The following is a 23,456-nucleotide window of genomic DNA, read 5'->3' on the forward strand; positions in this document are numbered from 1 at the left end:
GCGTCAGGAGGGTCGTGGCGCCAATAAAACGTGAGTGCGAAAACGGCCACTGTCATCTGCTTCCTTCTTTTTCTCTTGCTTCCTTTTGCATCACAGCTTGCTCTGCTGGGCTTGCTCAATTGCAGAGAAGCTACAGAGCAAAACCTCTATTTTCTTCATTGGCTGACCAGCAAAAGCTTGCAACTCCCAGCCATTTCATGTTTCCCCCTGGGTCTTAGGCTCAAACCATGAGATTTCTGTAATGAATGTCAATAAATCAAAAGTAGGTTTGCAACTTACAGATGCATACCTGCACAACAACTAAACTGCTACAGCACAGACATTGTCTCCACATTTTGTTGCAATAATTCAGAGCAAGTTGCGTCAATTATCAGAAGCTGTTAAATAAAAAAAATACTGCAAGGGTGCTAATCTTTTAAGCATGTTTTAAGTTTTCAAAAATCTTTAAATGTGTTTGTCTGTGTCCTTTACAATCAATCAATCAATCTTTGTTGCATTAGCAACAAAATGCCATAGCAACCAGCAACCAGACTCAACAATAAAAAAAATCAATAAAATATTCAGTACAACAATAGAATTATATTAATCATGATAAAAATTAGGCTGAACTATCAGTAAAATTTATCCAGTGAGGAGTAATAAAGCCCCAGGTGAAATTTTTATACCACCAGATTTGCTTAAGACTTTTCAAGACTGGTGTCTGTGTCCTTTATATAGTTTATATATCCGCTACCTGGCATTACAGTTTATGACACACATGGCCTAGCCCAACAAGGTATCATTTATATTAGAGCTGGCCTTCATAATAAATGAGTTTGACACCTCTGTGTTAGAGAGTATGGAGGTCTTCCTACTGTGAGTACTGCTATCCTTTTCTGTTCCCCATTAGCTGAGTGAAGAGTTCACTAATAGGAATCTCTGAGGTCACTAGGCACCATGTGAGATGTTGTTCCCAAGAATCCTGAATGCCGGCTATGCCACTAACATGGCTGGCACGTCCAAGTAGGTCATCTAGTGGTAGGGTAGCTCCTGCAGGCTTACCTCGGACTACATTTCCCAGCAGGGCTGTGTGGTGGTGGTGGCAGCAAAGCCAGAGACAGCACAGAAAAGAGCTGTTAAAGGAACAGGAGCTCCTGCAGGACGCTGGCAGTGTCAACCCAACTGCTTGCAACTGGCGGCACCGGGAGCCAAGCCAACAGCAGTGCAGAAACAGCAGACACACCTCAGCCCAAACAGACGGGGTGAACTGGCCAGATGTTGAGTGGAGCAAGAGGAGCAGCTGACCCCCCCGAGCTGATGCAGTAGGCTGTGTCACTAGATTCCTGGTTCTCCCCCAATCAAGATGCATGGTGGTGGCAGCAGCTGATCCTCCAAATGATGCCAAGTAGGTGCACTTTCATGGCTCACTCACTCCCAGGCCAGGAGGAGAAGAAGACCCACCATTGCTACTACTCAAGGTGCTAAATTCCACCCCCCCCCCCAGTCAGATGCTCCCACTCAGCCGCCACCTCTGCCAGGGGAGGCGACAGCAAGCGAGCAATTTAGAAGGGCTTGTCTAAAGTGAAAATGGTCTGCATGTGCCTGTCAAGAAATGTGGAAATAGCTCTCCATGCCTTTGGTTATCTGAAAGCACCCTCCCTTGAAATGAATAAGACTGAGCCTCCAGGAGGGAAGAGGCATGCCTTGGCGCATGCCCTCGTAGTGCTGCATGGACTTTCTGTGGGCAGCGGTAGAAGGAGTCCCTTCTTGAGGGAGTTGTAGAATGTAAATTCAGATTTGCACTAACCTGTCTTAGCAGTTGTAACAAGACAATTATATTCAAAGTATTATATTTGCAGGGTTTGCTTTAAAGTATATAGTACCTTTTCCTATGGATTCTAGCCTAGGCCTAGTGGTCTGGGGACAAAGAGTCTTTGGTAAGCACCAAAAGGAAGCCTCTTCTCTAGCAAAATTGGGTTATCAAAGTTCTGTTAGTATCCTTTGATAAGGAAAGCTTTCCTCCCTACCTCAGGAAGGACCTCCTAGCCTGAAGGAGCCCTCATGCCCACACAGTAGTGATTGTACTTACTGGCACATTCTCTGGAAACATGCCATCTGCACAATTTTAAAGGAACACCTAACCACAAAGTTCTTTGCAGATGATAGATGCCAGGAAGATGGGAACTTGGGAATAGGGAACAAAGAACTCCCTAAGGAATTACGCCATCCTGAGAGAGACAGGTTTCTTTAAGCCAATGAGATACCACAAATTGCTAGAAGCGAGAACTTTGTAGCCAAGCAACTGAACTTCCTTTGTTTACAGGAAGGTATAAAATGATTATGTTTTGTAAAGGAAGGTCGAAAGAGAACGAAAGAAGGGGGTGTAAAGGGTTGTTTTCCTTCCCACATTAATGTGAAAAAAACAATAAAGAGATCTGCACATCAACTCCTCTGCACCTCTGTTGTTAGGGGAAGTCCTTTGGGAAGAAGGGGACTTTGTCTATGTGCAACAGAGTTGCTGCAGGCATGCAGTGAGAGGTGGAGTAGAGGGAAAATAAGACCATAAAAGACAGCTGCCGCCCTCAGCAGCTGCAGTTGCAGGAGGAAGTGGTAGAAGCAAATGGTTCTCCTGGGCTTCTCTGTGGTGCAAGGCATGCTCAGGCTCCTCTCTCCCCCTGGAACTTCTTTGCTATAATTCAGAACAAAGTTGTCATTCCAGATCTCCAGTCACCACCAGGAGGCTGGCAACCCTAGGAGGCTAGGGATTGAGACCAGGCCTCAATGCATGATGCCGTAGAATCCACCCACCAAAGCTGATTCATGCCTAAAAGATTCTTTCTGACACTTGAAAGAGTGTAAAAAGTGTGCCAAAGTATGAATCCAAGGTATCTGCAGATGCTATTCCCCCCCTCCCCCATGCAGTGTTTTAAAGTCTGTAGGCACTCCAGTCTCTCTTTTGCTATATTGAGTTCTAATCCTGTTCTTCCTTTAAGGTGCTCAGGATGGAGTACATCATCATCATCATCATTATTATTATAAGAAGAAGAAGAATTGCAGATTTATACCCTGCCCTTCTCTCTCTATTAGCCCCCTTTCTTCTTGCTGCCCCATCCCTGCTTCGGCGGGGAGGGCGAGATGCTTCAGCGGGGAGGGCAGGATACAAATCCAATCCAATCAAAAAAATAAATAAATCCCTTAAGACAAATGGGGACTTGTATGAAATCTTACCCCTCCACCACATCCCAAACTCTTTTTGTTAATATAGAAAAGTATGTTTCATCTTTCTCTGGTGCAGGGGGGTGGGTCACAAATAGGTAACCTTGCCTAGGGCTACAAAAACCATAGCACAAGCCCTGGCCACTAAGCATCTAATCCTGCCGAAAATCATATTAAATGTAGTTCTTGATTCCTTGTACCCCTAGTTTATGGCCTCATTAGGAACCTTCCTCCTGGAAAGTTGGTTGAAAAAGCAAAGCAGCATAAATGGAGACCTGACAGGAAACCAAAGAGGCTATATTAATAATCAAATGAGCACAGAGGGGAACCCTTAAACTCATTTTTCTGGCTCTGTCCAAACTGAAACTTGGTAACATTGCTAAGAGTAAGATCAACTTCATTTAGAGTCAGTTCAAATGGCTAATTTTTATTTTTAAAAGATTTTGGTTTAAACATTTTAATCTTTTTGTAGAAAATGAATGGTATTGTTTTACGATAGTTAGAATTGGTTTCATTAGACGATCAATTTCACTTCTGATGAAATATGGTCCTTTATTGGAAATGCCATATTTTAAAATACACTGGAATGTGGATTGATCAGTTTTTGTTTTTGTTTTTTAAATAGAATCCTTGATGTACTTTAAGCCTGGATAAAACTCCCGATACTTTCATTAAGGAACGGGAGAAGAACTTGAACTTTACTCTTCCTAGGGAACATTTGAACTGGTTTCTTTAATTGATGATGTCTGAGATGAGGAACTTGGAAAAAATAAAATAAAACAGTGCCAGTGATACTTAACACCTCACAGGCTGAGTCAAATTTCCCTTAATGTGCAAGATACCATGAGCAATGTGGAAATTAACATCCTGATTTTTAAAACATGTTTTTAGGCTGTCTCTGAAGGATTAAGGTTTTTTGGAAGCAAATCATCTATGTAATTAAGGAAATAACGGGGCCTGTGAATCAGAAGGTGATTTTATTTGGCTGTTTGAAACATGTCATGGTTTATGTTGATTGTGAATTAGTTCTGAATCTGTTTACTGCTGGTAAGGAGAGCACTCTTTCCACTCTGAAAGCTGCTGATCTACCCTTATTGAATAATTGGTGAAGAACATGATCAATTGCTTTCATGGTTTAATTGACATATTTCCAAATGACAATATATTGGCAGACAAATTGTTAAAATATACCATTGTGTACTTCTTATTTATCTAATAAGGATATCTAACAGGATAATATTTATCTTCTTTAATATATTGTATACACACACAAGATTTGGTGGTATTGTAAAACATTTGTAATATTGATAGAGATATATATTTTAACATACAGGTTCATTTGTATTGTTTTGCTTTGCATTTTCTTAAATTTATAATTTTTAAAAATGTCTGGAGTAATTGTTAGATTTCTCTGCACAGCTATAATAGGAACAGGCTCTGGAGGTAGAAGCTGAAATTGAGCGTTATCTGCATTATTTCCAGTGTAATCAAAAATTGGAGACTGATTCAGTGATTGTATCTAATTGTCAGTCTTTGCAAAAGTACATTATGTAACACTCTTTCTGCTCCATAATATGCACACTTTGAACACTGATGCAAGCTACCTTTCAAGCACAAAATTAAGGACTTTCTTGGAAAACTTACACTGTGTAATTGATGGAATGAACCTAAGGTTTGTTCTGTAATTGGGGATGCTGCTGTAATACTAATAAGATGCCAAGTTCTTTTCTATACATAAATGTGTTCTGGGGAAACTTTCATAAATGCCTGTCAGAGCTGAGAAATTCTGTGTTCAAGAAAATCTGTGACCAATAAGAATTTTATGACCATAAACCCTTATTTGTGAAACTTGAATAAAAATTGTATGTTTGCATATACTTTATTGAGAGATTTACAGATATATAAAGAGGGGCGGGGGAGAGAGAGAGATGTGCAATGCCATTATTTCAGAATCTGGAATTATATTAAAACTAAGAATAAGATCCATTGTGAAGAAAAAATACAACAGGCTCTCAAAAGAGGCTCTGAGTTTTCCCACCCACCCAAGTGAAAGCATTCACCCGCCAAAGGGAACTGATCTCTGCCATCTAGAAAGTAGTTGTAATTCTGAGTGATTTTCAGCCCTCCTCAAACTCCAGGCTCTACTCCTCAAATCTCCAGAAATTTCCCAATCTGGAGTTAATCAACTGCTAAGTCATACTGACTGTCATAGGGGGGCTGCTGCTGGACAGGAGCAAGCAGCCTGGCCTAGTTAATTCATGCCAGTCAGGTGGCATCAAGTCACCAGAGGGTGCTGCCAGACCTAGAGTAGTCAACCTCCAGGTGCAACCTGAAGATCTCCTGGGATCACAACTGAACTCCAGACAACAGATCTCTCTCCCTCTGGAGAAAATAACTATTTTGGAGGGTGGACTCTGGCATTATATTAAGGTGAGGGCTCTCACTTTACTGCCTAGCAACAGCCTCTGGCTATCAGCTTCCGCAGAGGGCCAATCCTCCTCTGTCCTGGGGCAAGGCTGAGGGAAGGAGGGAGGGAAGGAGGGACAGGAAAGAGGTGACCATCATGGCTTCTGAGGAAATACTTCATGAGGCCACAGCAGAACAGCAGCCCTTTCTGAGGCCAGTTGATGGAGAGGACACAGAGAAGTGTCTGAGATGTGTCTATCTCTATCTAGTTCTCAGATAAATGTGGGATTTCAGAAATTTGCAGGGTGGGATACGAATATTTGCTAAGAACCTATATAAAGATATTTTCAGAATGTAATTATAGGAACACTAAGTACATGTTTTCTCTGCTAATGGGTCTGTCAGACCCTCATGAAGAAATGTTATTTTGTGTCTTGTTCTTTGTACTTTCTCAAAAAGCAAATATTCTTGCCATTAGTAAAACATGGACTATTTTTGAAGGGAGCAGATAATTCTCTATAAAACAGTTTTGCACTGACAACTGAGTAGCATAATCCATTGTAAAAGCATTTCTAAAAGAAAAATAGTCTAATTTGACCCAGCAGGTTTTCATTTGCATTGGGGGGGGGGGGCAGGACGGGATGAGCTCTTGCTATAGTCAAAGCTCAAAAGTATTTCTATTTCATGTGTTCAATTGTCTTAAACTTTCAAGTGTCTTCTCACATTGCACTGCATTTGTTATGTAACCTCTTCAGAACATAATCTGATTTTAATACTTCTCTATATAGTATGTATGCATGTGGTTTATATGAGGTTTATACATTATTCTTCTGCAGGGCTAAACTTCTGTAAGAATAGGCTTATCAGACTTCCATGTCACACAATGGAAAGTTACCACTGACTTTGGATAGAATATGAAGAATACTACATTAACTTAATTATTCAGACATCATGGTTTGTCAAGTGAATAAGATGAAGCAACAAACTATAACATGTACTCAGGAGATTGACTATAAACCAGCATTAAATCATTGTTTGGATTCTCATTTGTGGGCAAAAGAACAAACTATGGTTTCTCATTTTATCCACTTCGGATGAAATTACAAACTATAGTTTGTTGGACATATGGAAGTGATTGATTTTGAAGATGTGTACAAGGGAGTGGGAAAATAATAGAATCACTTAGTTGAAAGGGGCCTTACCACTAGTTCATACTCTTGCTCAGTGCAGGGACAGCCTGGAGCAGGGGTGTCAAACGTGGCCCAAAAGCCCTGGAGGGCTCCTATCAGGCCTGTGAACAACTCACTGTCATCCACTTCCTTCTCACTTTCTTGATTCCTTCTGCATCCCAGCTTGCTCTGCCAGGCTTGCTCAATTGCACAGAAGGTACGAAGCAAAGCCTCTGTTTTTTTCACTGGCTGACCAGCACATGAAGCAACGTGTACAAAAGCTCACAACGCCCAGCCATTTCATGTTTTCCCCTGGGTCTTAGGCTCAAAGCATTGACCATAAGATTTCTGTAATGAATGTCAATAAATCAAAAGTAGATTTGCAACTTACAAACACATACCTGAACAACACCTGAACAGCATACTCAAGATTGCTACAGCATAGACACTGTCTCCAGATTTTGATGCAATAATTCAGAGCAAGTAGTTACAGTTATCAGAGACTGTAAAATAAACAAAATATTACAAGAGTGCTAATCTTTTAAGCATGTTTTAAGTTTTACAAAAAATATTTAATTGTGTTTGTCTATGTCCTTTATAAATTTTACATATCCACTACCTGGCATTATATTTTATGACATTTACGGCCCAGCCTAACAAGGTCTTATTTATGTCAGATCCATCCCTCATAACAAATGAGTTCAACACCTATCCCCAGCAAGTGTTTGTCCAGCTGCTGCTTAAAGACTGCCAGTGAGGGGGAGCTCACCACCTCCCTAAGTAGCATAACTCTGACTGTAAATTCCACCGCCGATATCCAGCTAGTACCTTCCTGCCCTTAATTTAAACCCATTATTTTAAGTCCTCTCCTCTGATGCCAACAGGAACAGTTCCCTGCTCTAAGTGACAGCACTTCAAATACTTAAAAAGAGCAATCATGCTCCCCTTCAACCTCCTCTTCTCCAGACTGAACATTCTCAAGTTCCTCAGCCTTTCCCCATAGAGCTTGGTCTTCAGGCCCCTGATCATCCTTGTCAATCCCCTCTGCACTCACTCAATTCTGTCCACATCTTTTTTGAAGTCAACGTGGCAGATGCCGTTCAGTGTGGCCAAGTGCAAAGTAATGCACATTGGGGTCAAGAATCCCAGCTACAAATACAAGTTGATGGGGTGTGAACTGGCAGAGACTGACCAAGAGAGAGATCTTGGGGTCGTGGTAGATAACTCACTGAAAATGTCAAGACAGTGTACGTTTGCAATAAAAAAGGCCAATGCCATGCTGGGAATTATTAGGAAGGGCATTGAAAACAAATCAGCCAGTATCATAATGCTCCTGTATAAATCGATGGTGCGGTCTCATTTGGAGTACTGTGTGCAGTTCTGGTCGCCGCACCACAAAAAGGATATTATAGCATTGGAGAAAGTCCAGAAAAGGGCAACTAGAATGATTAAAGGGCTGGAACACTTTCCCTATGAAGAAAGGTTGAAACGCTTGAGGCTCTTTAGCTTGGAGAAACGTTGACTGCGGGGTGACATGATAGAGGTTTACAAGATAATGCATGGGATGGAGAAAGTAGAGAAAGAAGAACTTTTCTCCCTTTCTCACAATACAAGAACTCGTGGGCATTCGATGGAATTGCTGAGCAGACAGGTTAAAACGGATAAAAGGAAGTACTTATTCACCCAAAGGGTGATTAACATGTGGAATTCACTGCCACAGGAGGTGGTGGCGGCCACAAGCATAGCCACCGTCAAGAGGGGGTTAGATAAAAATATGGAACAGAGGTCCATCAGTGGCTATTAGCCACAGTGTGTATATGTGTGTGTTTTATATATATATATATATATATATATATATATATATATATATATATATATATATATATATATATATATATAATTTTTTTTGGCCACTATGTGACACAGAGTGTTGGACTGGATGGGCCATTGGCCTGATCTAACATGGCTTCTCATGTTCTTATCTGGCACAAATCAGGAGTCCTCAGTGTGAGTGGCAAGGAATGAATTACAGTTTATTATTTTTATGATTTGAGAAGGCTATACCATAGTGACTGCAAAGTGTTCCTAGTGCCACTGACTGCCTGTTCAAGTTTTTTATATTTATAAAGCCTGCCTGTTTGGCAATTTAAGACTCTTCTGCTAGGTTGTATTTGTTCAGTCTGACAAATCTCTGGAGTTTAGAGATTGATTATTTTATCAACCACCTGCCTGCCAACTGATTTGTTTTTACTACAACTAATTAATGTTATTTTATCTCTTTTCCTTACCATGAACCAATAAATATTCTTTGTGGTTTTTGAAAACTATCTGGTGCCTATTTTTATACTTCTGTTAGGATTTCTGTTGGTGTAGCTGAGGGACTGGAGGGAAGGTGATGGGAAAAATTCTTAGTGGTCACCCTCCTAAGCTGACCCTGAGTGGTTCCTCACAGTATCATTTAGACACATGGTGAAAATATTTAAACTTAGAGTGCTGATCAGTCTGAAATGAGAGCACAACTCTATTTGCAGTTAAACTTTTTTATCCTTCATGGAAATTTAGCTTTGATCCATGGAAAATTTCTGCTAACAGTAGTGATGGGGAGGGGGGAATGGCTGATTCACACCTTCTGCCAGAGGCCTTCAACTCCCCTCTCATTCATAGATCTTTATTGGCATATTGACAGTCATACACATATAAAAAAATTGTACCATAGAAATTAAGGTCTAAGATTCCATATAGACTGAGTATACTCAGAAACAATACTATCTAAAATTTCCTTTCCATTCTCTATGCCCTAGAAGCAGCATTTCAGGGCCAGTTTTAGCTGTAATGGAAGGAAGGAAATTTGACATCAATTCATCAGATTTACAGAAGAATCCAAACCACAGAAGACATCCAACAACATTCAGCTACAGAATATACATCCAGCAACCAAAATGATCAAGTTTGCATTGTAAGCTAACCAAATTATATTCAAGGAATTCAGCACCTGTTTAATCAAGCTCTAAAATATTGAATTAGGTACAGCCTGCTTCAATGATTAGATTGTGAAGAGGAGAGAGAGAAACTGCTTGCATGAACATGATTCCTGAGAAATTAGATCATGAGAATTAGCTAGAGATTTTTTTAGGGTATGTGTGGTTGGTATCCAGAATGCACAGAATTTTAAGCTTCTTACTTTTATAGTCCTCCATAATAATGAACAGTAAATAACCAAAAGCATCCTAGCATTAATATGCAGAGTTTTAGACTGATTTTTTTTTAAAAAAATAGAACCTTCAATCAATGTCAACTTATGAGACAATTGTCCTCAAGCGCCCATGTAGTTCTTTAGAAACTTATGAGAGCCATCAGGGCCTCCATTCTAAAATCATGCAATACTCAGATTTACAGCATGACCTCCTAATAAAGATGCAAAAAGTTTCTACTTTGGCCCTCAAGGATGTTCTGGGCCAGGGCAGGAACTCCTTTTCATATTAAGCCACACAACCCTGATGTAGCCAATCCCCCAAGACCTTACAGGGCTCTTATTACAAATCCTACTGTAAGCTCTTGGAGGATTGGTTGCATCAGGGGTGTGTGGCTTCATATGCAAAGGAGTTCCTACTACTACTTCTACCAAAAAAAAAACCACCCTGGTCTGGGCAATGAATAGCCATAAGAAATGCCCAGATAGTATCCATACCAGTGACTTTCATTCTGGCCTTTTAAAACTCGGCATTTCATATTCTAGGAGAGATGGTAAGTTTTTTAAACCTAAACTATGGAAATATGGAGAACATCTTTTTTTATAATCTTGTCATAACTGTGTTTTGAACACTAACCTTTTATTTTTAGTTGAACAATCTCACGTAGCAATGGCACAAAGGTAAAAATAGCATTTATTCTATATAGCCAAAGGCCATTTCAAGAAGACAAATGAGCACAAAACATACGCCATAAGTAACGACACTAAAATAATTGAATCTAAAAAAACTCAAAACCTCATTAGAGGTTTTGTATGCAGCTTTGTATGCAGGTTTTGCTCATATTTTCTTAGTTGCCAGAACTAACAATGACACTCTGTATGATATGAGCAGGTCAGCATCAGAGAGAAGAAAGATCACTTTCTCTGATCATCTCTAAAGTTTAATCCCTTCAAAAGTACTGTAAGAAATTTGGTTCAACACTTTGTGTAAAGAGGGCAGGAGAAAAATGTAAAGGGTTAAGTCCTCCCAAACTGGGGCTCCCAAACTGGGGCACAAAAGTGGGAAGTGAATGATTTTCTAGAGACCATCAAGCAAAGGTGGTGACATGGTCTGAAACCAAATAGATGTAAAGGCTATTCTGAGAGTATGATGGATAATGATGAATAAATATGAGGCTTTGATATGGTTCTTTTAAACAGTTTAAACCAGAGGAAAAAATTGGAGCTGGAGATTGACTGTCTGTAACAGCATCATACTTGAACACCCTATTGTTGCTAGCCATAGGAACACCCTAGATATTATCCAAGATGGAGTAATGGTGAAGAATATTGTTGTAACAATCTGCCCAGGAAACATTTTTCTGCATCGTCATGAGACATAGACTTCAGGGTGGCCCACAAACTGAACCCCAAACCAGTCGAAACAGGCCCCACCCAGACTGAGCTGTTCCAACAAGTTTTGTTTCCTTTTTCTTTGGGCCACAGTGGGGGGGCTTTCTCCTGGCCATGGCTCACTGCAGCTGGGAGAAAGGAGGTGGGGATTGCCCAGGAAGGGTTAAATGGCTGGCAGCCATTTAAATGTAACAGCTGAGCAAACAGCCCTGTGACATTCAGCTGTTAGGTTTAAGTGTCTGACAGCCATTTAACCATTTGGCTTCCTGCCGCTTTAAGGGGGGGACAAAACCAAAGGATTAAATGGCTCACAGCCATTTAAATCTAACAGTTGATTGGGTTTGCCACTGAGCTTTTAGACTTAAATCTAACAGCTGAGTGGGTTTGCCATTGAGCTTTTAGATTTAAAAGCTTAGTGGCAAACTCACTCAGCTGTTAGATTTAAATGTGTGGATGAGACAATGGTGTAGGGAGAAAGGGTTCAAGTGTGTTAGGCACTGGGATGCTTTTTGGAACAAGCGGGAGCTGTACAAAAGAGACAGTCTCCACTTGTCCCAAGAAGGAACAAGGCTGCTGGTGCTTCAGATCAAAAAGATGGCAGAGCCATTTTTAAACTGAATCTTGGGGGAAAGCTGACAGGAGATGAAATGTCTCTGGTTCAGGATGACTCATCTCAAAGAGATGACGAGTTAGCTGTTACTTTTCTACCAGGCAATGGATTAGAGTTGTCCACTGAGATGGTGACAAATGGTATGGACTGTGTAATGTACTGGATTCGAACACGAGTAACAGTCAACAGACTTTATTTGCTAGTACATCACAAGACAACATGGCAGGGCTGAGTTCCTGATTATATACATTACCTGCAACAACTCACTTCTCCATCAGGTCCAATCCTGACCCTTTAAACTTCCCGCCATAGATCTTTATAGGCGGTTAGCATCTGTCCCTTACGGTCAGGTGATCTGTGGTTTCCCGCTGCTCACCTCAGCACTCATAGCTGCGCTGTGTTGAAAATTCAGGGACTGAATTGCAAGACACAACACTCCTCCCTCCTTAGTTAAGATACATAGTCTTTTAAGTAAGCTGGTGGCTGTCACTCCCTGTGTGGTTCAACCAGGGCCTCCTTGGTGGTGCACACCATGTGCTCCACTTGGCCATTAGTGGCCGGGTGAAAGGGAGCGGACTGTATGTGTCGGATGAGATACCTGTTCAGGAACTCCTGGAATTCCCAGGAGGTAAAAGTGGTACCGTGATCCATCACTATGGTCTCTGGGATCTCAAGGCACTCTGTAGGGCCCTAACTGTGGCCAAGGTGGAGGTTGCGGCTACGGGGATCACTTCCAGCCACTTTGTATAAGCGTCAACCAGAATGGAGAATATTTGACCCAGCTATGGCTCCACAAAGTCTAGGGGTAGCCGGGACCAAGGCGTGCGATTAGACTCCCAGCGGTGAGTGGGGGTGCTGGGCGGATCAGGCTTGGACTCTTGGTAGGGCTGGCACCTTCTAACCCATCCCTCTATCTCTTCATCCATCCCCGGCCACCAGACATAACTACAAGCCAGGGCCTTCATACACACTATCCCTGGGTGTGTCTCATGCAAGGCTTCAAGCACTTGCTTCTGGAGTGGGAGAGGGGACCACCACCCTGCTGCCCCAGAGGATGCAACCCTTGTGTGCTGAAAGTTTGTCCCAGCAGGATGCAAAGGGCCTAAACTCCGCATCCACTTTGCAAGTGGGCCAACCCCTCCCCAACGAGTCCATTACACATGTGAGAATGCAGTTCCAGCTTGTGAACCAGGCTCCCTCAGTGGCATGAAGGGGCCTGTCAGGTAGAATCTCTATTAGCATCATGTGGTGAGCAGGGGCCAGATCAGGTCTATCGCAGGCAGCAGAAGATGGCTGAGGGCGTTGGCGTGGCCCATCGCTTTGCCAGGGCGGTAGATGAGTGTGTAGGTGCAGGCATTGAGGAACTGGTTCCACCTCAGGATGCACTGGGACAGGATCTGTGGGTTTTGGCGGTCTGGCACAAGGAGGCCCAGCAACGGCTTGTGGTCTGTGGCAATCGTGAAACTCCTACCGTACAGGTAGTCATTGAATTTATGCACCCCCACCATGATTGCCAACGCCTCCTTGTCTATTTGGGCATAGTTATGCTCCGGTGAGTTCAAAGTTCAGGAGTAATACGCCACGGGAACCTCTCTCCCGTCCAGGAGTTGGTGACCATGCCCACTCCATAGGGGGAAGCATCGCAGACCAGGATCACCAGGAGGGACTCATCAAAATGGTGGAACACCTCGTTCAAAACCTAAATGTCCTTGACTGCCTGAAAGATAGCGGCCTGTTTTTCACCCCAGACCCACAGGGCTTTTTTATCAAATGTAGGGGTTCTGCGAGGGCGGCTTTGTGGGGCAAGAATGAATAGTAGAAGTTCAACAGCCCCAAGAAACTTTGGAGTTCCACTTTACTCTTGGGGGCCAGAGCCTACACTATTGCCTTGGTCTTGCCCACTGTGGGGCGGATGCCGGCGGCGTCCACAGTGAACCCCAGGAACTCCACCCTTGGTTCCCCAAGTGAGCACTTCTCCCGCTTTACCTTCAGCCCTGCTGACTGGAAACGACATAGACCTCACATAGGCGTCAACTGAACTATTTGATGTCTGGTGCAGCTATTAAAACATCATTGAAGAATGGTTGCACTCCGGGAATCCCTTTGAGGAGAGAGCTGGTTGTGGAGTGGCCGGGGTGCACCTATTTGAAGGCGGTCACCTGTCAGAGTAATATCTTTGTCTTCGGTTGCCAGCAGCTTATGGTGCAACTTTTCTTCTCTGACCCCCACCGCAAAATGGTCAAACAATATCTCCTCTAGGCCCCCCATGAAGTCATATTGCAGGGCTAATCCTTGGAGCTCCGAGAGATACTCGGCTGCGGACTCGGCCTGTCTCTGCTGCTGAGTGTAGAACGCATGGCTGCATGCGAGATGGGTCGACTGGGGTGCCAAGTGGTCCATCATCGCCTTGATCAGCTCATCATAGGTGGCCGCCATGAGTGTGGTAGGGCTGATGAGCCGCTTCACCAACTGGATGGTCTTGACCCTGCACGAGCTTAGGAGGAGCACCTTCTTCTCTGTGGCTTCCTCCATCTCGTGCAGTTTGATGTAATAGCTTAGGTGGTCCATCCATGACTCCCACAGGTCAGGCCTTGCAGTGTTGAACTCCGGTAGCAGTTGTCTTGGAGCAGCAGCCATGATCCCAGCCACAATGCATTGCAACAGTGCGTGGAGCGCAGCGCTGGAGCTTGGTGCACGGAATTTACATTGTGACAGTGATTGGCTGACTCAACAGGATCCCATCCTCATCACCAGTGTAATGTACTGGGTTCAGACATGAGTAACAGTCAACATACTTTATTTGCTAGTACATCACAAGACAACATGGTGGGACTGGTTCCCCGATTATATACATTACCCAGAACAACTCACTTCTCAGTCAGGTCCAATCCTGACCCTTTAAACTTCCCACCACAGATCTTCATAGGCAGTTAGCATCTGTCCCTTATAATCAGATGACCCGTGGTTTCCTGCTGCTCACCTCAGTGCTCGTAACAACGCTGTGTTGTAAATTCAGGGACTGAATCACAAGGCACAACAGACTGCCTGGCAAAGTCTCAAGGCAGCAGGAGGAAGGTCGCAGGCTTAACTTGCCTAGGAAATTATAGATGTTTATATAAAAATGCTAGAAGTGACCGAGGGAAAATCGGGGAGTTGGAATGCTTATTATAAGGGGTCATTTTGTAGAAAAATAAGTGGTGGAGCTCATCCAGGGATTGTTATGCAGCTGCACGTACTATTCAATGGACAAGGAGGTGGAACTCTCAGAAGAAGGAGGTGGAACTCTCAGAAAAGTTCAGGAACTGAATCTGAGGCCTGCTTAGTATTATGGGAAAATATAGACATTGTGGGTGTTTCAGAAACTTGGTAGAATGAGGAGAATCAGCGGGATACAGTGATTTCTGGATATAAATTATATCAGAAGGATAAGGTGGGAAGGGTTGGAGGTGGGGTGGTTCTGTATGTTGGAGAGGGTATACAGTCTAGTAAGATTGAGATGGTAAGAGAATTAGATTCCCTTTTAGAAATGCTTTAGGTTGAAATAGTGGGCCCAAAAGGAAGTTTAACTCTGAGAGTTTGTAATTGCCCACTGGATCAAAAGATAGAGGATGATTATACAATTATGAAATAATTAAAGATAGTGGCTAAACATACAACTTTGTCATAATAGGTGATTTTAACTACCCACACATTGATTGGGTCAATATGTGTTCTGGTTGGGAGAAAGGAAATGGGTTTTTAGATACTTTCAATGACTGTGCTATGGAGCAAATGGTCACAGAACCTACCGGGGTGGGGTGATCCGGGATTTGGTCCTAAGTAATGCCCAAGGCCTGGTGAGAGTTGTAAAAGTGATTGCACTGCTTGGGAGCAGTGACCATAATGTTGTTGATTTCACCATTTGTATAAATAGGAAGTTGCCCAATGTTACCTGAATTGCCCTAAAATTAGGCTTGGGGAATTAGAAAGTGGGCAATTATGCTTTAGTGAGATCAGAATCTATGTATACAGAAGTTTCTCCTTTGGAACTCACTCAACAACAAGGAAATACTGTTTAATAATCAAGGTGTTTTATTAAGAAATAAAGGCAAGCATACAAGGGTACAAAATCATACAACATACATACAGGCCTAAGAAAACAGCATGAAATACACAGGGGTAAACCCAGGAATGGGCAAACAGGGTGATAATTACCTATCGTAGTCTTCAAGGAAGGCTCCAATGGTGACAAAAAAGGGAGATGGTGAGGGACCCTCAACTGATCAAGTATCAGAGGCGTATCTAAACAGCAGGGTAGGGGTACTGTCAGATGCACCCTTGTTGGGTGTTGGGTCAGAGGTTACAAGGTCTACCTTGAGCCCTTATGGGGTAGGATGTCCAGAGGATTATGTCATGGGGTCAGATGGGACATGATGCAGCATCACATGGTGCATTACCTCAGAAAAAGGGGAGGCTCCAAAGTGACAGTTTGGCCAAGGCATGGGTGGAGGGGATTAAAACAAGCTATACAAACTTATCTAAAAGTGACAATAGAGAGCCAAAGGTGACACCCGATCTACACAATAGCTCTAGCTCTGGGTAAAGCTGGTATTCCTCTTCTTACTCCTCTGGCTGACACCATCCTTTTCTAGAGTTCCGTTTGACAAAAGCTTGGACAGTCCGGCAGCATCCATGCCTAAGATATGCATGATTGCCTTATGCAGATGTCTGTAACAGCTGTTGGATACGTGAGCCTCTTGTCTCTCTGTCATGGAGTCTGGCGGTGCAGGAAAATGGTCATTGGTGATGTTAGCCTTGGAACATGGCTTTCCATGGAAAAGGCTGGAAATCGCTTGACTGGACAGCTCATGGCAGCGCGACTTCTTCCACTGCAACGGCCAAGACTGTGCATCCACAGAGCAGCAGGAAGCTCACCTGTATTTCTGGCTAGCACTCATTCAGCAATGGAGAGTGCTGCTGTAAAGCTGAGTCTTTTAGTATCCACATAAGTCTCTTGGAAAATGGTGGGTGAAACCCACGTCTTACAGCAGATGTGTGTGAGCTGAACTACAGGCACCCTGGCAACCAAACTGGTGATCACAATGTCTGTATATAAGAAAAATACACCAAAAAGACCGACATAGCCACTTTTAATTTTAAAAGGGATAAATTCTCTGAGATGATGAGGCATGTGAAGAGGAAACTGAAAGGAAAAGTAAATAGTAGGGGTCAATTTATTTGATATATTTAGATTCTGTGATTAATACGAAAATGTAATAGATTAAGGAACACAGGCTAGGTGAACCAACTTGGCACAATAGCACCGTGCAGGGGAGACCATGACTGGGCCAGGGATTCCAGTCATTTGGGGAGGTATGGCGGTGGGACTAGGTCTCAGAGTTCAGGAAGAGGCCAGAGATATGGGAAAGATCGGACCTCTTCCCTCCTACTTTCCATCCCAAGGTATGCAGGTTGTGGGGCTCGGAAGATTTATCCGGCTCCAACATCAATGCCAGGTCTATCAACAATAAGACCTACACCGTATGTGATTATTTCATGGAACAACAGATAGGCCTGGCATGTGTGACAGAGACCTGGGTATGGGAGGGCAAGATGGTCACCCTGAATCAGCTTGCCCCACCCAGGTTCTCAGTCCTCCACCAAACGTGGACTACTGGCCGGGTGTGTGTGTGTGCGGTGCACATTCGTGAGTCTTTCTCTTTCAGGGCACTTCCTGCCCCAAACATCATGGGCATTAAATGTGTCAGTCTGATATGGGAAGCCAAGGAGAACTTGGCTATCTGGGTTGTGTTCAGGACACCCAACGTACCCCCAGAGAGCCTGCCTGCCCCGCTGGAGGTGGTATTGACCTGGGCATTGACCTTCCCCAGGCTAGTAGTTCTGGGGGATTTCAATGTCGATGATGCAGCTTCCATGCAAGCCCAGGACCTGGTGTTATCCATGGAGACACTGGGGCTCAGCCAAATTGTTTCGGCTCCCACTCATCAGGCCGGCCATATGGTCTTTGGGGCTGGGATAATACGATTTGGTCTTTGGGGCTGGGTTAACACCGGATCTGATAGCTGTTAATACATTTCCATGGTTAGATCATTCTGCCCTGAAAGTCTAACTGGGCCTGCAGCCCACCTTCTGTTTGGGCGGCGAGCGGATTTATGCTCGCCTGCGGAGCCAACTGGACCCGGAGCGGCTTCAGAAGGCTCTATGGGATCCGATGCCCCCAGGCGGATCGTTAGATGAGCTATTGGAGGACTGGTATTCCCGGCTCTCCACAGCCATCGGCGATATTGTGCCTCGGCGCCCTCTTCACTGCCGCACCAAAGCAGCACCTTGGCATACCTTGGAGCTGCAGAGGATGAAGCGGCAGCTTAGACGGCTAGAGCGAGTGTGGCAGAGATCTTAAGATGAGGAGTCTAGAACTTCTTATAGAACGTTTATGAAGGTCTATGAGAAGGCAGTGAAGTTCACTAAGAGAGATTTCTATGCAGCCTCCATTGCATCTGCGAAATTGTGCCCAGCCCAATTGTTTAGAATGATTCAATCATTGACTACGGCGCCGGTTGGCAATCAAAAGTTTAGGGAATTGGATATCAGTCGTGAGGCCTTTGCGACTTACTTCACAGATAAAATCTCAACTCTCCGCCATAATCTACCAGCAACAATTGACACAGTACGGGAACTGGAAGCCTGTTGTCCGTCTTTGAGTCCCACATTGGACCACTTCAGCTGCCTCTCTCAGGAGGATGTGAACAAGATCCTAGATGCGGTGAAGCCCACCACTTGTCCTCTGGACCCATGTCCATCCTGGCTTGTTAAAGCAGGTGAGGAGGACATTCAGGGGCCCTTAGCTGAGATTGAGGGCCTGTAAGACGGAGCTGTTCCATTGGGCTTATGGCTGAGGCAGACGGGCGTCCTATCATTTAAACAGGCTCCCCTGCACCGACTGCATTGTACTGATTTTTTTGAAACCAAGATAGCCGGGATTTGAACATCTAGGTTGGGACAAGAAAGCTGAATTGATCTGTTAATACCATCTTTGCCACACTACCTAATTGTGAGTTATGACATAATTGTCTTAATTTTAAACTGTTTAAACTGTTTTAATTGTTAATTATTTTAAATTGATTTGATTGTTTTAAATGTGTTGGAAGCCTCCCTGAGCCCACTATGGGAAATCTACGAAAATAAATCTATAAATTTACGAAAATAAATAAATAAAATAAATAAATAGGATTCAAAACCATTGAGGAAGTTTGGAGGCTATATAAAACTACAATCCTAGAAGCTCAGATAAAATATATACCACAATCCAGGAAAGGCACAAATAGGTATTTTAAAAAAGCCTGCACAGTTAACAAACAAAGTATTGGGAGCTGTAAAAGGTAAAAAGGATTCCTTTAAGTACTGGAAAACTAGTCCAAGTGTGGTTAATAAAAGGGACCACAGGCTGTAGCAAATCAAATGCAAGTGATTGTATGAGGAGCATACAGCAAAAAGTATAAAGCATAAAGACCAACAATAACAATTTCAAATACATTAGAAGTAGGAAACCAGTCAGGGTGGCAGTGGGGCCCTGGGATGAAGGGTTACTGAAGGACGATAGGGAAATGGCTGAGAAGCTGAATACATTTTTTTCCTCCATCTTCACTGTGGGAAAAAAGGGTTCCAGAGGAGATCCAGAAAATTAGAGACCAGTCAATCTGACTTCAATACCAGGAAATTTGGTGGAAACCATTATTAAAGAGAGAATCAGTAGGCACATTGATGAAGAAGTTATTGAGGAAGACTCAACATGGGTTCTGTAAGGGAAGATCTTGTCTCACTAACCTGTCAGATTCCCAATTTTCCTTCAATAAAAATGGCTCTCCATATAATAAATAATAATAATAATAATAATAATAATAATAATAATAATAATAATAATAATAATAATAATAATAATAATAATAATAATAATAATAAATTTTTATTTATATCCCACCCTCCCCTCCAAAGCAGGCTCAGGGCGGTTCACAACATGTAAATCTTGGTTTACAATAAAACATCTGTACAATTCAATAAATAATACATTAAATAAAAAATATCATTTAAAACCAACATTTCTATTAAAATTAACATTTCTGGTGCTACATCTCAGATCTTCAGTACTTGGTCTTCACCAATGCCATACTGGTTTACTGAAGTCTTTGAACACAGAAAAATGAAACGTTTTTGTAGTTTTACCATTTCAATGGTTAGATAAGTATTTCCAAAAACAATATTTATGTTGCCATTTAACAGCTAAATATAAGATCAGTAAGAATTATGTTTCTTAGCCTTATGTATGTGGTGCTAGCTACATCATCCACTGGCAAATTTGCCCAGAGAATAAATGCAATCTAGCTGGCACATGCAAAAACCGGATGGATTAAGAAGATAAAATACTTTTGTTTGTAACATAATTTGACTGGAATGAGTTCTGACTGTGGTGTAATATGCAATGTAACATATGTATCACTTGTGGAAAATGAAGTGAAAATTTGTTGATAATAGTTGCTTCACAAGAAAATGGTGAAGTGTTAGCTTTTAATTTTATATGTTGGAGAGGTAAGAGTGATGGGAATTTAATGAAAAACAAATCTAACATTTCTCATATTTTGTTTTATATGCTGAGATGAATTTCAGATTTGTTGCAGAGTACTCTTTTCCAACTGAAGAACAGATCTTTGGACTGTTTATCTGAGGATGGGCTCATACAAGCTGGCTTCCATGATAATGAGTCAGAAATGCACGGGAAGGCTAATGTGCCTCCATATCAAATTGTCTTAATTGCCAATGTGCATAATAGCAGCTAATTATATCACAATACTTGCCTCCTCATGTGCCATGGCTATGGCCCTTTTGCTCTTTAGGGGTTTCCAACTATTGTGAGTCAGAACTGAATCTTCTAAATATCTGACATAACTTAGGTTTTAATTCTCCATAATGAATTTGGGTTTTCTTGAAAAAAGACCTTGGAAATATTTTGTTGCAGTCACTGAATTTAATTAGTTGTGTTTCCCAATAAATGGATGATAGCAAAAATTCTGCAGTGGACTCACAAATTCAGGTTTGTGTTGCACCAGTGCATAAACGAATGTGACTTGGGAACTCTCAGTGCATTCAAGATAGTCATTAAACTATGACAGTTCTAATAAGTCTTGCATGTGGTCTACTAAAAACTCCAGGTTGCTGCCTCAGGTTGCATGCATTAAGGCTGCTTAATGGCTCTTTTAAAGCCTGCTTTGCTAATACCAGCTTGTCAAGACCCAAACCTGGGTTCCCCTGAGCCACTGCCCTTCTCCTGGGTCAACGGTGCTTAGACCTATGGGACCTTGAAACTAAGTACACACAAGAAACCAGAATTTTTCTTAAAAGAATAGGAAAAGGAACAGGAACAGGACAAAAAGGAAACAGCATTAGGCAACACAGTGCACTTGACTAAACTGAATAAAAATAATAAAAGCTGATTTCCTAGCATGTTGATACCTGACAATAGATGGCACAGTCAAAGAGTTTCAGAGTCCAAAACCTGAGGTTTAAGCATTCTTCTACATTCTGACATAGTCCAGAACCCAGTTCAGGAAAAATCGCTGTCAGCTGCCCCCCGCCCCCCGCCCCCTTAATCTCTAATTCCATTATACTTTTTAGTCTTCTGGTGTCAGATGATATCCCAGATCCAATAAGGGTCCGCATTCACAGGAAGTGTCAGAAAGATTGCATCATTGCTCTTGCTTCCCACTCCCAGCTACCAAAGAAATTGCCACATTCTTGACTCTAGCCTTGACAGAGATAAGAGCCTGTGGACATAATGAATTAGTTACAAACACCTGCAAATCTGGATATACTCATCAATATTCACATTAACCCTTGGGAGGAAACAGGGGACTTTGCTTCACACAGCTGGCCAACAATTGACAGCTGCACTTTGAGCAAACAGTGATCCATGGCCAAATAATGTTGGTTGCTTGAGATATTAGGAGGATGCTAAAATGAACTGTTAGATTTCTCATGCATTCAAGATTTAGTGCAAGCCTATGTAACTGTATACAGTATGTTTTTTTCACCATCATCACTCTCCACCATTGGTTCTCTCTATAGCAAGTTGTTTTAGACCAGGGCTTTTTTGTAGCAGGATCTCCTTTGCATATTAGGCCACACACCCCTGATGTAGCCAATCCTCCTGGAGCTTACAGTAGGCCCTGTACTAAGGAGGATAGCCTACATCAGGGGTGTGTGGCCTAATATGCAAAGGAGTTCCTGCTACACCCCCCCCCCCTGTTTTAGACATCTCTCTAAGTGAGATGCTGCCTGGAATAAAATCACCCCCTTAAGAAAAGGTTCATCTCAGTTACCATACAATGCAGTCTCTCAAAGGGTATTATTAGCTCACATCTTTTTATAATATGCCATATGCAATCATCTCTTTGAGCAATTTCTTCTTACATTGCTTTATTCCTCTGTTTTGATTACTGTTTCAGGTCTCTCTTGGACTCTTGCATGCTCGTGCTACTCATATCCTCTGGCCTCCAGAACGCTGGCAGAAATTGCCACCTGAGCTCCCTCCAGAACGCCAGCCTCTTCAGAAGGAGTCAGAATGACCTATAAACATGGTGGGAAATGGATGATCAGTAAATAATCAGCTAATAAAAAGATCTGTTAAAATGTACAAATTTGCAGCAAGCGTTGTATTACTTATAACCACAAACAGAGATTTTTCTTAATCATATTAAACAGAGTGTGACTTGCACTGAAGCAACTGTGTCTTGATTTGAATTATCTTTCCAAGCACTGTAAATTGTTTGAAATCCTGCACTGGTACCTTTATAGATGTAGAATAAGGGCCAATTTTTTTCAGGACACTCAATTTTCAGCAACATGACATATCTTAAAATTAATATTGAGTTGTGAAAATTGAAAGTCAGCTCTATATGTTCATCATTATTGCTGAGATGGAATATGTGTGGTAATGTTTTGAACTGCAGAATAATTGTTTTTATTGAGTGAATGTTATTTCTTCCACAGGACATGTTTCTGTAAAATCATTCATAAAAGAAAATGAAACAAAATGCTGCTTTTATTAAATGTGTTTTCTTTCTTGTGTATTAGTGGTTTGATAATTAAATTGAACATACATTCATGTTGCATTAATGCTTCATATGACTACATCTGATTTATCCAGCTGCTAATGGAATAGATTTTCAACTAAAACATAAGATCCACTACAGCATTCCTATAACAGCACTTTAATCAGTGTAAAGTATAATCATAGCTGATAATAATTACTCCATTTCTTTGAGGGCTCTCTAATTCTATAAATACTTTGCTCCAGTATACAAAATGAAGTTTCCTAATAATGGAAGAGATCTGACAGATTTTCATATGCGGCAGACATGTTTTCTTTTCAATCACACACTGGTTTGTGCTAAGTACTCACAAAGTCATTCTGTGAATATTTCTGTTGAAAAGTAATATTGAG

At 42.2% G+C, this 23,456-nt stretch overlaps 1 protein-coding gene across 1 annotated transcript in view; it reads left to right on the forward strand.

The window, feature by feature from the left end:
• Positions 1 to 23,046, forward strand: part of IMMP2L (inner mitochondrial membrane peptidase subunit 2) — a 919,024-nt gene extending 895,978 nt beyond the window's left edge. The window contains exon 6 of the mRNA XM_060244896.1: positions 22,459 to 23,046. Within this exon, the coding sequence (XP_060100879.1) occupies positions 22,459 to 22,578 (120 nt within the window). The 3' untranslated portion in view covers positions 22,579 to 23,046. The remainder of the gene's footprint in view (positions 1 to 22,458) is intronic.
• The last annotated feature ends 410 nt before the right edge of the window (positions 23,047 to 23,456 follow it).

The sequence above is a fragment of the Heteronotia binoei genome, chromosome 8, assembly GCF_032191835.1.
Source record: "Heteronotia binoei isolate CCM8104 ecotype False Entrance Well chromosome 8, APGP_CSIRO_Hbin_v1, whole genome shotgun sequence".
NCBI classification, from domain to species: domain Eukaryota; kingdom Metazoa; phylum Chordata; class Lepidosauria; order Squamata; family Gekkonidae; genus Heteronotia; species Heteronotia binoei.